The sequence below is a fragment of the Canis lupus genome, chromosome 24, assembly GCF_048164855.1.
Source record: "Canis lupus baileyi chromosome 24, mCanLup2.hap1, whole genome shotgun sequence".
NCBI classification, from domain to species: domain Eukaryota; kingdom Metazoa; phylum Chordata; class Mammalia; order Carnivora; family Canidae; genus Canis; species Canis lupus.
This window is the reverse complement of record NC_132861.1, coordinates 52033529-52051423: the sequence shown is the minus strand read 5'-3', so window position 1 is coordinate 52051423 and position 17895 is coordinate 52033529. Positions and strand designations below refer to the sequence as shown.

General features: G+C 43.1%; 3 protein-coding genes across 9 annotated transcripts in view; all 3 read right to left on the bottom strand.

The window, feature by feature from the left end:
- The window catches only part of LOC140616322 (olfactory receptor 9S13-like), a 21450-nt gene extending 15689 nt beyond the window's left edge, over positions 1-5761 (bottom strand). Inside the window, exon 1 of the mRNA XM_072796941.1 lies at positions 5622-5761. Within this exon, the coding sequence (XP_072653042.1) occupies positions 5622-5641 (20 nt within the window). The 5' untranslated portion in view covers positions 5642-5761. The remainder of the gene's footprint in view (positions 1-5621) is intronic.
- LOC140616327 (olfactory receptor 9S13-like) overlaps positions 1-17895 on the bottom strand; it is a 24222-nt gene extending 6327 nt beyond the window's left edge. For 5 of the 7 annotated variants that reach the window (XM_072796952.1, XM_072796954.1, XM_072796953.1 and 2 more), the window contains exon 1: positions 1292-1499. The gene's annotated coding sequence lies outside the window, so the exon portion shown is untranslated. Of the gene's footprint in view, positions 1-1291; positions 1500-5621; positions 5762-17804 lie in introns of those variants that run through there. The other 2 variants (XM_072796958.1, XM_072796951.1) reach the window with 2 other exon arrangements.
- LOC140616326 (olfactory receptor 9S13-like) lies at positions 16490-17661 on the bottom strand. Its single transcript, XM_072796950.1, has one exon. The coding sequence runs from the start codon at positions 17613-17615 to the stop codon at positions 16665-16667; it is 951 nt and encodes a 316-aa protein (XP_072653051.1). The 5' UTR covers positions 17616-17661; the 3' UTR covers positions 16490-16664.

Genomic DNA, 17895 nt, shown 5'->3' with positions numbered 1-17895 from the left:
GTTCATCAAAGAGTGAAAAATAGATCTGCCCTATGACCCAGCAATTGCACTTCTGGGGATTTACCCCAAAGATACAGATGCAATGAAACGCCGGGACACCTGCACCCCGATGTTTATAGCAGCAATGTCCACAGTAGCCAAACTGTGGAAGGAGCCTCGGTGTCCATCGACAGATGATGGATAGAGAAGCTGTGGTCTATGTATACAATGGAATATTCCTCAGCCACTAGAAATGACAAATACCCACCATTAGCTTCAATGTGGAGGGACCTGGAGGGTATTACGCTCAGTGAAGTAAGTCAATCGGAGAAGGGCAAACATTATATGGTCTCATTCATACGGGGAATATAAAAATTAGTGAAAGGGATTATAAGGGAAAGGAGAGAAAATGAGTGGGAAATATCAGAGAGGGAGACAGGACATGAGAGACTCCTAACTCTGGGAAACGAACAAGAGGTGATGGAAGGGTAGGTGGGTGGGGGTTGAGGTGACTGGGTGACGGGCTCTAAGGAGGGCACTTGGCGGGATGAGCACTGGGTGTTATGCTATATGTTGGCAAATCGAACTCCAATAAAAAGTATACAAAAAAAGATAAAGGGCCCCAAATAAATACAGATTTTATTCAGTGCACATCAGGTTGAAAATGCAGAAAGTAAAGTACACCACACCAAAGACAGGTAATTGGGAGTTAATACATAGAGTTAAAAGGGTTTCCTCATTGTTTAGGGAGCCAATGACTATATTAACGTAGGTTGTGTTAAGTCAATAACGCAGGTTTTACTTTGTTTGCCTCATTTAAATGACTGTGAAAAATCAAGTAAAGAGAGAAAAAAATAAAAAGCACTAAAAAGAACAGTATGCATAAAGCCTAACTTTGTCTTTATTTTATTGATTTATTCATGAGATATACAGAGAGAGAGAGAGAGAGACAGAGACATTGAGAGAGGGAGAAACAGGATCCTTGCGGGGAGCCCGATGAGGGACTTGATCCCTGGACCCAGGAGCACACCCTGAGCTGAAGGCAAACGCTCAACCACTTAGCCATCCAGGCGTCCTTAAATACGCCTGTATAATGTGAAGGACTCATGTGTCTTGTACAATATAAATGGAATAAAGTTTCCAATGAAAAGATGTGCCAGTAGGCAGGTTGAAGAAACAAAACTTAACCATACGGTATAAAAACAATTAGAAAAAAGCAAACATAAATTGTTGAAAACAAAGTGATGGAAACATACACAGCAAACTAACATTCCACCAGACAACCACACGACACCACAGTTGCTATACTAACCCCAAAGCCCACTTCAGGATGGAAGCACCAGCTGAGAAGAGGACACTTCACAGTGACCAGAAACATTTGGTTCCCCCAAGACGGGCAACCATGCTAAATGTGTGAGCACCTGCCAGAAGAGCCTCAGGATGTACAAAGCAAAACTGGGCACTTTCAGGAGAAAAGTACAAATCCACAACTATGTGAGAGATTTTAACCCCCTCCCTTGGAACTGATAGAACAATCTCACAAGATTCCAACCTGGATATGGAACGTTTAGGCAGTAATGTAGTGACCATAACCTAATGGAGCACAGCACCCAACGGCAGAATGTATATTCTTTGTTTCTTTTTTTTTTTAAATTGTTTAAAGTCCAGTATAGTTATCAGAGTATAATATTGGTTTCAGGTTTACAGTATAGTGATTTAGCCCTTCCATAGAGCACCTGGTGCTGCTCATCACGACAGGTGCTCTCCTTCATCCCTATCACCTTGTCCCCACCCACCCCCCGCCACCCACCTCCCTCTCTTACCCTCAGTGTGTTCTCTGTAGTTCAGAGTCTGCTTTATGGTTTGCATCTCTCCTTTCTTCCTCTATGTTCATTCGTTTTGTTTCGTAAATTCCACACATAAGTGAGATCATATGATAATTCTCTTTCTCTGACTACTTTCATTTAGCACAATACCCTCTATATCCACCCATGTTGTTGTAAATGGCAAGACTTCATGGTCTTTTATGGCTGAGTCCATTATATGTATATATCACCTCTACCAAATCCATTCATCAGAGGACGTACGTTATTTTCTTTTTCTTTTTTCTATTGGAGTTCAATTTGCCAACATATAGCATAACACCCAGTGCTCATCCTGCCAAGTGCCCCTGTCAGTGCCCATCACCCAGTCACCTCAACCCCCCGCCCACCTCCCTTTCCACTACCCCTCGTTCGTTTCCTAAATTTAGGTGTCTCTCATGTTTTGTCACCCTCACTGATATTTTCACTAATTTTCTCTCCTTTCCCCTTTAGTTCCTTTCACTAATTTTTATATTTCAAATGAATGAGACCATATAATGTTTGTCCTTCTCCGATTGACTTATTTCACTCAACATCATACCCTCCAGTTCCATCCACGTCGAAGCAAATGGTGGGTATTTGTCGTTTCTAATGGCTGAGTGATATTCCATTGTAAAAAAGAACTGCCCTAGGACCCAGCAATTGTACTGCTGGGGACTTACCCCAAAGATACAGATGCAATGAAACGCCGGGACACCTGCACCCCAATGTTTATAGCAGCAATGTCCACAATAGCCAAACTGTGGAAGGAGCCTCGGTGTCCATTGAAAGATGAATGGATAAAGAAGATGTGGTCTATGTATACTACATGTACATTATTTTCAAGTTTACAAAGGACATATATACACAGTGACTATATTCTGGACACAGAGCCGCTTTCAACAAATTTCAAAGGATTCAAAGTGTATAAAATATATTTGTGTGCAATTTAAATTAAACCAAAAGTAACGACAAATACCCACCATTTGCTTCAATGTGGATTGAACTGGAGAGTATTATGCTGAGTGAAGTAAGTCAATCAGAGAAGGACAAACATTATATGTTCACATTCATTTGGAGAATATAAATAATAGTGAAAGGGAATATAAGGGAAGGGAGAAGAAATGCGTGGGAAATATCAGAAAGGGAGACAGAACATAAAGACTCCTACCTCTGGGAAACGAACTAGGGGTAGTGGAAGGGGAGGAGGGCAGGGGGTGGGGGTAAATGGGTGATGGGCACTGATGGGGGCACTTGATGGGATGAACATTGGGTGTTATTCTGTATATTGGTAAATTGAACACCAATAAAAAATAAATTTATTATAAAAAATAAACCAAAAGTAAGTCACAAAGAGCATTTTAAAATCCTCATGTATTTTTTCATTTAAAATGTTGGCAAATCAGGGACGCCTGGGTGGCTCAGTGGTTGATTGTCTGCCTTTGGCCCAAGGCATGATCCTGGAGACCCAGGATAGAGTCCCACATCGGGCTCCCTGCATAGAGCCTGCTTCTCCCTCTACCTGTGTCTTTGCCTCTCTCTCTCTCTGTGTGTCTCATGAATAAATAAATAAATAAATAAAATCTTTAAAAAAAGTGTTGGCAAATCGAACTTCAATTAAAAATATACATATCAGGGATCCCTGGGTGGCACAGCGGTTTGGCGCCTGCCTTTGGCCCAGGGCGCGATCCTGGAGACCCGGGATCAAATCCCACATCGGGCTCCCGGTGAATGGAGCCTGCTTCTCCCTCTGCCTATGTCTCTGCCTCTCTCTCTCTCTGTGACTATCATAAATAAAAAAAAAAATTAAAAAAAATATACATATCAAAATAAAATGTAAGTAAGCTGCAGGTCTAAACAATAATTTTGAAATTTAAAATTGTGTAAGATGAGCAACAAAAATATTATCAGGATACATTTAAGACTGTGTTCAAAGGGAAATTTATAGGTTTCTATCCATATGCTAGAAAGGCAGAAAAACAGCAAATCAGTATTTATTTGAAAATATTATAAAAGATTAGTGAATGAAATCCCAAGGAAATAGAAAGGAAGAAAGTAAAGAATCAACTTCATTAAACAGTAAACAGAAACACACCAGAGATGTTATACCAAAAGATGATTATTTGGGAAGACTGATAAGATGACAAGACTTTGGAAGGATGAAGGAGAAAAGGCAAAAATTTCTGATGTCAGGAGTGAAAGGAGGATACCACTGAGATCCTAGAATTCGAGTGGATCGTGACAGAATGTTTTCATAACTTGAAATGTTGATAAAAATGGCAAACTATTAGAAAGATATCACCCATGCCCAGTGGATTCTCCCAACAAAGTAGAAGATACATGAGATCCATAGTTTGAGAAATATAAGAAGTTCTTTAAAATCTTTCCATATAAAAGATCCCGGTACTAGATGGCTTTCCCTGTAACAGTAGATACTTCTCCTAATTACGACAAAATCTAACAAAATAATCATACAATATCTTCAATATAATAGAAGAGGGTCAAACTTCCATGTTATTTTATGAGCACATGTAATCATAATGGCAAAATCTGAAAAGGACTTTATAAGAAAAAATTTTAAAAATACGCCATCTCAATTACAAGTATATATGCAAATTTACCAACAAAAGCTAATTAAGTAACATATAAAAATTATCGTATGTTGGACACCAAGTTGTCTGTAATCCAGGAATGCATAAAACTGTTGAGAGAAACCAAAGTAGATTAAGTGACATGGCGGGATGTGGCAGGTTCCCAACCAGCACACCGAGTATTGCAATGATGCCAGTTCTCCCCACACTGAACTGAGTCAGTGTGATCCCAGTGATTTTTTTATTGCGGAGTCAGAAAAGCTGATTCTAAACCGCGTGCTGAAATGTGTAAAATTGAGTGTGTCTAAGACATTCTTGAGGAGACAAACAGCGTGGGGGGATTTGCACGACAGACAACCATAAGTAGCGGCAATGAAACGATGACGGCATTAGCAGATTGACCATCTGCTGATGGAACAGAACAGGGAGCCTGGAAGTCAACCCCGTTCTTCTCTAATAATCCCATTTAACAAACAGGTGGCTAGCTCCCAGTGTGGAATAGTCACAATCTCCCTCATGTCATATTGCTCCCTAATACAAATGAGTGACAGCTTCCCCACCAGCTGAAGGATCCTAGAGAGGAACCCAGGAGCAGCCATGTGAGGTGATCCCGGATCCAACAGGGGACATCATGCTGGGAATTATCTATTTTCTGGTTATGCCACTAATGTCTGTCACCCCCATGCACTGTTTCGCTGTGATCAGCTCTCCTGTCTCCCATCTTTACCTCTCCATCACCTCTATGATGTGACTGATTTCCTCTTTGTGCCATCAGCAGCCTGGTCACAGCCCCTCACTGCCCGTGTCCCAATATATTGCAGTCTTTGTTGTCATGTCTGCCTTCCTGCAGAGCCATGAGCTCCCAGGGCTGGCCTTGGTCTACACTATTTCTGTATCTCCCACCCCGTGGCCATGTCCTTTAGAAGTGTGTGTGCTCAGTACTCTGGGGAGCTAACGATTTGAGCATGAGAAATGCACTTCAGGTCATGAGGGAGCCTGGTGCTGTGATCCTCTGATTGAATTCAAAACCTGTTCATTCAGATGGAATGACCCTGAAGCCCAAGACAGTGCTGCCAGGGCAGGAGTGGGGTCACCCCCTCTGCTGAGGCAATCCCTGAGTGCTTCCTGTCTACCATAGCTCTGATGCCTCCCTTACACCGGTGTCCTTCATACCCTGGGACCCCTAAGGGATGGTTGCCTTGACCCTTACCTCCTCCAGGTGAGGGTCATGACTGTTGAAGCTCACACAGCCAGCACCTGCTTCTCCCAGGGTCTCTGAGCTCCTGGCCCTCAGGTGCTGATGATAAAGAAGTGTGAGCTGAGGAATGCCACCCCTCCTCCTTCAGCTCTGGCTTTCCAGGCAATGAAGAGAGAGTGAGAAGGAGATAGGAGAGGGCCCTTAGGGTCCAGGGACAGTCTAGATGAGTGCCCTAAGTTCCGGATTCTAGAAGCTCCTTCTCCTGGTAGAATCAGGGAATAGAATGGTCTCTGCTCACCCCAGCTTCTGAGTTTTGTTGCCTCCTCCAGGCAGCAGCACAAGGACGTGTATCTTGGGGTCACTGTGCTGGGAAGTTCTTTCCACCTACAAGGCTGGGACTTGGAGCCTTGAATGGCCAATTAAGAGAGCTTGTTTGTATTTTGGCCTCTGGAGTGCATTGGGATCTCTGGCTCTCCTGGGTACACCTGTCCCTAAGCTTTATCTGACCCACCCTCCCCTACATGGCCAGGCACCAAAGCCCAGAAGTCTCTTGGGGCCCTAAGATAAACAGAAGAGATAAGCAGACTAAGAGCTGACTCTGTGGCCCTACGTGTACTGTCCTCCCGGGAGTGGCAAGTGTGAAGTCCTGAGCCTAAAGACATTTTCTCACGGCTTCCTACTATCACCTTAGGTGTACCATTCTTCTGTGAGCTGAAATGAACTGTTAGAAAACAATCCTCTTTGGGTTCATCTGAGTTTGTTGTTGGTCCCCGACAGCAAGAGTGATCCACGAGTGGGAGAAGACCACCCTGAATACATCTCTGTTCCTGGAAGAGGATCAGTTAAGAGTTGCTTTTCAAATTTATAAAACTGAAATGTGTTTGAAAAACAAGAGCTTATAAAGTGTTTGGTGAGCAGTGAGGATGCCTCTCTATTTACTCCAGTCACCGTCCCTACTCTGTGGAAGGGCAAGGGTTGCGACCTCCACAACTACTAGGAGAGGAGGTGGTCTAGTGGTGGATGTGTCTTTTAATTAATTAAATAATTTGTCTCTATTTTTTTAATTTTTTATTTTATTTTATATCTTTCATAATGCATTTATTTTTTACTGATGTTCAATTTGCCAACATACAGAATAACACCCAGTGCTCATCCCGTCAAGTGCCCCCATCAGTGCCCGTCACCCATTCACCCCCACCCCCCTCCTCTTCCACCACCCCTAGTTCGTCTCCCAGAGTTAGGAGTCTCTCATGTTCTGTCTCCCTTTCTGATATTTCCTACCCATTTCTTCTCCCTTCCCTTCTATTCCCTTTCACTATTATTTATATTCCCCAAAAGAAGAGAACATATAATGGTTGTCCTTCTCCGATTGACTCATTTCACTCAGCATAATACCCTCCAGTTCCATTCACATCGAAGCAAATGGTGGGTATTTGTCATTTCTAGTGGCTGAGGAATATTCCTTTTCTTTTGATATAGCTATAATTTTTAATAAAACAATATATTAAGCTAAAACTAAATTGATTTTCTTTATCTTTTTTTTAAATTTATTTTTTATTGGTGTTCAATTTACTAACATACAGAATAACCCCCGGTGCCCGTCACCCATTCACTCCCACCCCCCGCCCGCCTCCCCTTCTACCACCCCTAGTTCGTTTCCCAGAGTTAGCAGTCTTTACGTTCTGTCTCCCTTTCTGATATTGTGCACACATTTCTTCTCCCTTCCCTTATATTCCCTTTCACTCTTATTTATATTCCCCAAATGAATGAGAACATATAATGTTTGTCCTTCTCCGACTGACTTCACTCAGCATAATACCCTCCAGTTCCATCCACGTTGAAGCAAATGGTGGGTATTTGTCATTTCTAATGGCTGAGGAATATTCAATTGTATACATAAACCACATCTTCTTTATCCATTCATCTTTCGATGGACACCTAGGCTCCTTCCACATGTTGGCTATCGTGGACATTGCTGCTAGAAACATCGGGTGCAGGTGTCCCGGCGTTTCATTGCATCTGAATCTTTGGGGTAAATCCCAACAGTGCTATTGCTGGGTCGTAGGGTAGCTCTATTTTTAACTCTTTGAGGAACCTCCACACAGTTTTCCAGAGTGGCTGCACCAGTTCACATTCCCACCAACAGTGTATGAGGGTTCCCTTTTCTCCGCATCCCCTCCAACATTTGTTGTTTCCTGCCTTGTTAATTTACCCCATTCTCACCGGTGTGAGGTGGTATCTCATTGTGGTTTTGATTTGTATTTCCCTGATGGCAAGTGATGCAGAGCATTTTCTCATATGCATGTTGGCCATGTCTGTTTAATGCAATCCCTATCAAAATACCGTGGACTTTCTTCAGAGAGTTAGAACAAATTATTTTAAGATTTGTGTGGAATCAGAAAAGACCCCGAATAGCCAGGGGAATTTTAAAAAAGAAAACCGTATCTGGGTGCATCACAATGCCAGATTTCAGGTTGTACTACAAAGCTGTGGTCATCAAGACAGTGTGGTACTGGCACAAAAACAGACACATAGATCAGTGGAACAGAATAGAGAACCCAGAAGTGGACCCTGAACTTTATGGTGAACTAATATTCGATGAAGGAGGAAAGACTATCCATTGGAAGAAAGACAGTCTCTTCAATAAATGGTGCTGGGGGGGAGGAGCAAGACGGCGGAAGAGTAGGGTCTCCAAATCACCTGTCTCCACCAAACTACCTAGAAAACCTTCAAATTATCCTGAAAATCTATGAATTCGGCCTGAGATTTAAAGAGAGACCAGCTGGAATGCAACAGTGAGAAGAGTTCGCGCTTCTATCAAGGTAGGAAGACGGAGAAAAAGAAATAAAGGAACAAAGGCCTCCAAGGGGGAGGGGCCCGCGAGGAGCCGGGCTGAGGCCGGGGCGAGTGTCCCCAGGACAGGAGAGCCCCGTCCCGGAGGAGCAGGAGCTGCACCGACCTTCCCGGGCTTAAAGGGGCTCGCGGGGAGGTGGAGCAGGACCCAGGAGGGCGGGGATGCCCTCGGGCTCCCCGGGACAGTAACAGAGCAACTGCGCGCCCAGGAGAGTGCGCCGAGCTCCCTAAGGGCTGCAGCGCGCACGGCGGGACCCGGAGCAGCTCGAGGGGCTCGGGCGGCGGCTCCGCGGAGGGGGCTGCGCGGCCCCGGGAGCAGCTCGGTCGGGCTCGGGCAGAGGAAGAGGCTCCGTGCGGAGGGGGCTGCGCGGTTCCAGGAGCAGCTCGGAGGGGCTCGGGCGGCAGCTCCACGGAGGGGGATGCGGGGCGGGAGCGCGAATCCACCAGCGCAGGCTCCGGAGCACAGGGCGCCGGGACACAGCCCAGGATCCGGCCTCCCCCGGGACAGGCAGAGGCCGGGAGGGCCCAGGACAGCGAGGACGCTCCTGCCCCAGCTGAGCAGATCAGCGGCCCCGCCCCGGAGCCTCCAGGCCCTGCAGACGGAGTTCCTGCCGGGGCTGAATCCAGGTTTCCAGAGCTGCCCCGCCACTGGGGCTGTTCCTCCTGCGGCCTCACGGGGTGAACAACCCCCACCGAGCCCTGCACCAGGCAGGGGCACAGCAGCTCCCCCAACTGCTCACACCTGAAAATCAGCACAACAGGCCCCTCCCCCAGAAGACCAGCTGGACGGACAACTTCCAGGAGAAGCCAAGGGACTTAAAGTACACAGAATCAGAAGATACTCCCCTGTGGTTCTTTTTTTTTTTTTTTTTTTTTTTTTTGGTTTTTTTTTTTTTTTTTTGGTTTTTTTTTTGTTTTGTTTTGCTTTTTGATTTGTTTCCTTCCCCCACCCCCCCTTTTTTTCTCCTTTCTTTTACTTTCTCTTTTTCTTCTTTTTTATTTTCTTTCGTTTTTTTTCTCTTCCCCTTTTTTTTCTCTTTCTCTTTTCTTTCCTTCTTTCTCTCCTCTCTTTTTCTCTTTTTCCCAATACAACTTGCTTTTGGCCACTCTGCACTGAGCAAAATGACTAGAAGGAAAACCTCACCTCAAAAGAAAGAATCAGAAACAGTCCTCTCTCCCACAGAGTTACAAAATCTGGATTACAATTCAATGTCAGAAAACCAATTCAGAAGCACTATTATACAGCTACTGGTGGCTCTAGAAAAAAGTATAAAGGACTCAAGAGACTTCATGACTGCAGAATTTAGAGCTAATCAGGCAGAAATTAAAAATCAATTGAATGAGATGCAATCCAAACTAGAAGTCCTAACAACGAGGGTTAACGAGGTGGAAGAACGAGTGAGTGACATAGAAGACAAGTTGATAGCAAAGAGGGAAACTGAGGAAAAAAGAGACAAACAATTAAAAGACCATGAAGATAGATTAAGGGAAATAAACGACAGCCTGAGGAAGAAAAACCTACGTTTAATTGGGGTTCCCGAGGGCGCCGAAAGGGACAGAGGGCCAGAATATGTATTTGAACAAATTCTAGCTGAAAACTTTCCTAATCTGGGAAGGGAAACAGGCATTCAGATCCAGGAAATAGAGAGATCCCCCCCTAAAATCAATAAAAACCGTTCAACACCTCGACATTTAATTGTGAAGCTTGCAAATTCCAAAGATAAGGAGAAGATCTTTAAAGCAGCAAGAGACAAGAAATCCCTGACTTTTATGGGGAGGAGTATTAGGGTAACAGCAGACCTCTCCACAGAGACCTGGCAGGCCAGAAAGGGCTGGCAGGATATATTCAGGGTCCTAAATGAGAAGAACATGCAACCAAGAATACTTTATCCAGCAAGGCTCTCATTCAAAATGGAAGGAGAGATAAAGAGCTTCCAAGACAGGCAGCAACTAAAAGAATATGTGACCTCCAAACCAGCTCTGCAAGAAATTTTAAGGGGGACTCTTAAAATTCCCCTTTAAGAAGAAGTTCAGTGGAACAGTCCACAAAAACAAAGACTGAATAGATATCATGATGACACTAAACTCATATCTCTCAATAGTAACTCTGAACGTGAACGGGCTTAATGACCCCATCAAAAGGCGCAGGGTTTCAGACTGGATAAAAAAGCAGGACCCATCTATTTGCTGTCTACAAGAAACTCATTTTAGACAGAAGGACACCTACAGCCTGAAAATAAAAGGTTGGAGAACCATTTACCATTCGAATGGTCCTCAAAAGAAAGCAGGGGTAGCCATCCTTATATCAGATAAACTAAAATTTACCCCAAAGACTGTAGTGAGAGATGAAGAGGGACACTATATCATACTTAAAGGATCTATTCAACAAGAGGACTTAACAATCCTCAATATATATGCCCCGAATGTGGGAGCTGCCAAATATATAAATCAATTATTAACCAAAGTGAAGAAATACTTAGATAATAATACACTTATACTTGGTGACTTCAATCTAGCTCTTTCTATACTCGATAGGTCTTCTAAGCACAACATCTCCAAAGAAACGAGAGCTTTAAATGATACACTGGACCAGATGGATTTCACAGATATCTACAGAACTTTACATCCAAACTCAACTGAATACACATTCTTCTCAAGCGCACATGGAACTTTCTCCAGAATAGACCACATAGTGGGACACAAATCGGGTCTGAACCGATACCAAAGGATTGGGATTGTCCCCTGCATATTCTCGGACCATAATGCCTTGAAATTAGAACTAAATCACAACAAGAAGTTTGGAAGGACCTCAAACACGTGGAGGTTAAGGACCATCCTGCTAAAAGATAAAAGGGTCAACCAGGAAATTAAGGAAGAATTAAAAAGATTCATGGAAACTAATGAGAATGAAGATACAACCGTTCAAAATCTTTGGGATGCAGCAAAAGCAGTCCTAAGGGGGAAATACATCGCAATACAAGCATCCATTCAAAAACTGGAAAGAACTCAAATACAAAAGCTAACCTTACACATAAAGGAGCTAGAGAAAAAACAGCAAATAGATCCTACACCCAAGAGAAGAAGGGAGTTAATAAAGATTCGAGCAGAACTCAATGAAATCAAGACCAGAAGAACTGTGGAACAGATCAACAGAACCAGGAGTTGGTTCTTTGAAAGAATTAATAAGATAGATAAACCATTAGCCAGCCTTATTAAAAAGAAGAGAGAGAAGACTCAAATTAATAAAATCATGAATGAGAAAGGAGAGATCACTACCAACACCAAGGAAATACAAACGATTTTAAAAACATTATGAACAGCTATACGCCAATAAATTAGGCAATCTAGAAGAAATGGACGCATTCCTGGAAAGCCACAAACTACCAAAACTGGAACAGGAAGAAATAGAAAACCTGAACAGGCCAATAACCAGGGAGGAAATTGAAGCAGTCATCAAAAACCTCCCAAGACACAAGAGTCCAGGGCCAGATGGCTTCCCAGGGGAATTTTATCAAATGTTTAAAGAAGAAATCATACCTATTCTCCTAAAGCTGTTTGGAAAGATAGAAAGAGATGGAGTACTTCCAAATTCGTTCTGTGAAGCCAGCATCACCTTAATTCCAAAGCCAGACAAAGACCCCACCAAAAAGGAGAATTACAGACCAATATCCCTGATGAACATGGATGCAAAAATTCTCAACAAGATACTGGCCAATAGGATCCAACAGTACATTAAGAAAATTATTCACCATGACCAAGTAGGATTTATCCCTGGGACACAAGGCTGGTTCAACACCCGTAAAACAATCAATGTGATTCATCATATCAGCAAGAGAAAAACCAAGAACCATATGATCCTCTCATTGGATGCAGAGAAAGCATTTGACAAAATACAGCATCCATTCCTGATCAAAACTCTTCAGAGTGTAGGGATAGAGGGAACATTCCTCGACATCTTAAAAGCCATCTATGACAAGCCCACAGCAAATATCATTCTCAATGGGGAAGCACTAGGAGCCTTTCCCCTAAGATCAGGAACAAGACAGGGATGTCCACTCTCACCACTGCTGTTCAACATAGTACTGGAAGTCCTAGCCTCAGCAATCAGACAACAAAAAGACATTAAAGGCATTCAAATTGGCAAAGAAGAAGTCAAACTCTCCCTCTTCGCCGATGACATGATACTCTACATAGAAAACCCAAAAGTCTCCACCCCAAGATTGCTAGAACTCATACAGCAATTCGGTAGCGTGGCAGGATACAAAATCAATGCCCAGAAGTCAGTGGCATTTCTATACACTAACAATGAGACTGAAGAAAGAGAAATTAAGGAGTCAATCCCATTTACAATTGCACCCAAAAGCATAAGATACCTAGGAATAAACCTAACCAAAGATGTAAAGGATCTATACCCTCAAAACTATAGGACACTTCTGAAAGAAATTGAGGAAGACACAAAGAGATGGAAAAATATTCCATGCTCATGGATTGGCAGAATTAATATTGTGAAAATGTCAATGTTACCCAGGGCAATATACACGTTTAATGCAATCCCTATCAAAATACCATGGACTTTCTTCAGAGAGTTAGAACCAATTATTTTAAGATTTGTGTGGAATCAGAAAAGACCCCGAATAGCCAGGGGAATTTTAAAAAAGAAAACCATATCTGGGGGCATCACAATGCCAGATTTTAGGTTGTACTACAAAGCTGTGGTCATCAAGACAGTGTGGTACTGGCACAAAAACAGACACATAGATCAGTGGAACAGAATAGAGAATCCAGAAGTGGACCCTGAACTTTATGGGCAACTAATATTCGATAAAGGAGGAAAGACTATCCATTGGAAGAAAGACAGTCTCTTCAATAAATGGTGCTGGGAAAATTGGACATCCACATGCAGAAGAATGAAACTAGACCACTCTCTTTCACCATACACAAAGATAAACTCAAAATGGATGAAAGATCTAAATGTGAGACAAGATTCCATCAAAATCCTAGAGAAGAACACAGGCAACACCCTTTTTGAACTCGGCCATAGTAACTTCTTGCAAGATACATCCACGAAGGCAAAAAAACAAAAGCAAAAATGAACTATTGGGACTTCATCAAGATAAGAAGCTTTTGCACAGCAAAGGATACAGTCAACAAAACTCAAAGACAACCTACAGAATGGGAGAAGATATTTGCAAATGACATATCAGATAAAGGGCTAGTTTCCAAGATCTATAAAGAACTTATTAAACTCAACACCAAAGAAACAAACAATCCAATCATGAAATGGGCAAAAGACATGAACAGAAATCTCACAGAGGAAGACATAGACATGGCCAACATGCATATGAGAAAATGTTCTGCATCACTTGCTATCAGGGAAATACAAATCAAAACTACAATGAGATACCACCTCACACCAGTGAGAATGGGGAAAATTAACAAGGCAGGGAACAACAAATGTTGGAGAGGATGCGGAGAAAAGGGAACCCTCTTACACTGTTGGTGGGAATGTGAACTGGTGCAGCCACTCTGGAAAACTGTGTGGAGGTTCCTAAAACAGTTAAAAATATACCTGCCCTACGACCCAGCAATTGCACTGTTGGGGATTTACCCCAAAGATACAAATGCAATGAAACGCCGGGACACCTGCACCCCGATGTTTATAGCAGCAATGGCCACGATAGCCAAACTGTGGAAGGAGCCTCGGTGTCCAACGAAAGATGAATGGATAAAGAAGATGTGGTTTATGTATACAATGGAATATTACTCAGCTATTAGAAATGACAAATACCCACCATTTGCTTCAACGTGGATGGAACTGGAGGGTATTATGCTGAGTGAAGTAAGTCAGTCGGAGAAGGACAAATATTATATGTTCTCATTCATTTGGGGAATATAAATAATAGTGAAAGGGAATATAAGGGAAGGGGGAAGAAATGTGTGGGAAATATCAGAAAGGGAGACAGAACGTAAAGACTGCTAACTCTGGGAAACGAACTAGGGGTGGTAGAAGGGGAGGAGGGCGGGGGTGGGAGTGAATGGGTGACGGGCACTGGGTGTTATTCTGTATGTTAGTAAATTGAACACCAATAAAAAAAAATAATAACAAACTCTAAAAAAAATATAAAAAAAATAAATTGTGCTGGGAAAATTGGACATCCACATGCAGAAGAATGAAACTAGACCACTCTCTTGCACCATACACAAAGATAAACTCAAAATGTCTTGATGAAGTCCCAATAGTTCATTTTTGCTTTTGTTTCTTTTGCCTTCATCAAGATAAGAAGCTTTTGCACAGCAAAGGATACAGTCAACAAAACTCAAAGACAACCTACAGAATGGGAGAATATATTTGCAAATGACATATCAGATAAAGGGCTAGTTTCCAAGATCTATAAAGAACTTATTAAACTCAACAGCAAAGAAAAAGACAATCCAATCATGAAATGGGCAAAAGACATGAACAGAAATCTCACAGAGGAAGACATACACATGGCCAACAAGCACTTGAGAAATGCTCTGCATCACTTGCCATCAGGGAAATACAAATCAAAACCACAATGAGATCCCACCTCACACCAGTGAGAATGGGGAAAATTAACAAGGCAGGAAACCACAAATGTTGGAGAGGATGCGGAGAAAAGGGAACCCTCTTACACTGTTGGTGGGAATGTGAGCTGGTGCAGCCACTCTGGAAAACTGTGTGGAGGTTCCTCAAAGAGTTAAAAATAGACCTGCCCTACGACCCAGCAATTGCACTGCTGGGGATTTACCCCAAAGATTCAGATGCAACGAAACGCCGGGACACCTGCACCCGATGTTTCTAGCAGCAATGTCCACAATAGCCAAATTGTGGAAGGAGCCTCGGTGTCCATCGAAAGATGAATGGATAAAGAAGATGTGGTTTGGGATCCCTGGGTGGCGCAGCGGTTTAGCGCCTGTCTTTGGCCCAGGGCGTGATCCTGGAGACCTAGGATTGAATCCCACATCGGGCTCCCGGTGCATGGAGCCTGCTTCTCCCTCTGCCTGTGTCTTTGCCTCTCTCTCTCTGTGACTATCATAAATAAATAAAAATTAAAAAAAAAGAAGATGTGGTTTATGTATACAATTGAATATTCCTCAGCCATTAGAAATGACAAATACCCACCATTTGCTTCAATGTGGATGGAACTGGAGGGTATTATGCTGAGTGAAATGAGTCAATTGGAGAAGGACAAACATTATATGTTCTCATTCATTTGGGGAATGTAAATAATAGTGAAAGGGAATAGAAGGGAAGGGAGAAGAAATGGGTAGGAAATATCAGAAAGGGACACAGAACATGAGAGACTCCTGACTCTGGGAGACGAACTAGGGTTGGTGGAAGGGGAGGAGGGCGGGGGTGGGGGTGAATGGGTGATGGGCACTGATGGAGGCACTTGACGGGATGAGCACTGGGTGTTATTCTGTATGTTTTCAAATTGAACACCAGTAAAAAAATAAATTTATTATTTAAAAAATCTCAGGGAAGACATAGACATGGCCAACATGCACATGAGATAATTTGTCTTTTATTATTTTTTTATTTTTATTTTTATTTTTTTTGTTAATTTGTCTTTTTAAAAGAGGATATGACCACTCCCCAGAACAGGTCTCTAATTTTTTATCTTTTTACTAGTTGCCATGTAATCATCACTTTTTGTAAGATCATGACATTCTCTTTCAGTGTCTTGAGGGTATTGTTGTGTGGAGGACCAGGACTTCCTCATTTCACTATGTGAATGGCTTTTTATGATTGTATTTTTAAAAAATTTAATTCAGTTAGCCAATATATGCTACATCATGATTCAGATGTAGTTTTCAATCATTCATCAATTGAATATAACACCTGTGTTCATCACATCACATGCCCACCTTAATGCCCATCACCCATTTACCCCATTCCCCGACCTTTCTGTCCAGCAAACCTCAATTTGTTTCCAAGACTGAAGAGTCATTTCTAAAAATTTTATTCTGAAAAAAAGCACTGAAACTAAGATCAACCCATTAACTTTCAAGGGCACAATATACCATTGTTGGTTGTAGATAGCATATGACATTTATCTAAAGCTTATTCTTCTTGTTTGAGAAATATGCCAGTTAAAGAAAACTGAGCTCCCCATCTGTGGCAACCTCCATAGCTTCCATCAAGCCTGCAGGACACACTGACTCCCTACTGCACATCCTTCACGTGACTGTGTGTTTCTGGCCCAGCCTCTGCACAGCTTCCTTCACATCCTTGTTTCGCAGACTGTAGATGAGAGGATTGAGCATTGGGATGACCAGCGTGTAGAAGACAGAGACCACCTTGCCCTGCTCCATGGACTCAATTGCTCCTGGCTGGGCATACATGACAAAGAGAGTCCCAAAAAAGAGGGTCACTGCAGTCATGTGGGAGCCACAGGTGGAGAAGATCTTGCGTCTCCCAGCTCCTGACCGCATCCTCAGGATGGTCACTGTGATGTAGCCATAGGAGATGAGGATCACAAATGTCACACCCACAATGATGAGCCCACAGATGCCAAACAGAAGAAGTTCATTGATGGCCGTGTTGCCACAGGCGATCAGGAGCAGAGGGGGCACATCACAGAAGAAGTGGTTGATGCGGTTGGAGCTGCAGAATGAGAGGTGGAATGTGAAGCTGGTCTGCACAACAGAGTTGAAGCAGCCTCCACAGTAGGCGCCCAGCACCAGGCGAGTGCAGGCAGACTGGCACATGGTGCTGGGGTAAAGTAAGGGGTTACAGATGGCCATGAAGCGGTCATAGGCCATGACACCCAGGAGGAAGCATTCAGTGCTGGCCAGGAGGGAGAAAAAGAAAAACTGGGTGGCACATCCTGCAAAGGTGATGACCTTGGATGAGGAGAAGAAGTTGGCCAGTGCATTGGGGGCGATCACAGATGAGTAGCACAAGTCCACGAAGGAGAGGTTCTTGAGGAAGAAGTACATTGGGGAGTGCAGGCGGGCATCCAGGGTAATTATGATGATCATGAGAATGTTCCCCAGCAGAGTCACCATGTACAGGGCCAGAAACAGAGTGAAGAGTAGCACCTGGGTCTCCAGGCCACCCCCAAATCCCTCCAGCACAAAATCTTGAATGTAGACCTTGGAGAGGTTTTCATTACTGTGGGATGGCATGAGCCTCAGTCCTCACCAGGGGAATTACTTGTCCAGTATTAGCAGATTAAGCCATTTTCTGCTGAAGTCTATTTAGGAAACATATACAACAAAACCCAAAATGTGATTGAAGGTATAAGGGAATTAATGATTTAGTAAAGAATTACTAAGCAAAATTCAATATACACAGAGGCCCAGGGATTTCATTACTCAGTGTTTCTTTTTCCCTTGAGACATAGCCATTTTGAAGAGGAATCAGCCAGGCTGCTGAGCAGTGAGATTTTGTCTGGTTTGCAGAACT

What these genes read in the sequence shown, in the direction of transcription:
- LOC140616326 (XM_072796950.1), bottom strand. Translation starts at nt 17,615, where the DNA reads ATGCCATCCCACAGTAATGAAAACCTCTCCAAGGTCTACATTCAAGAT.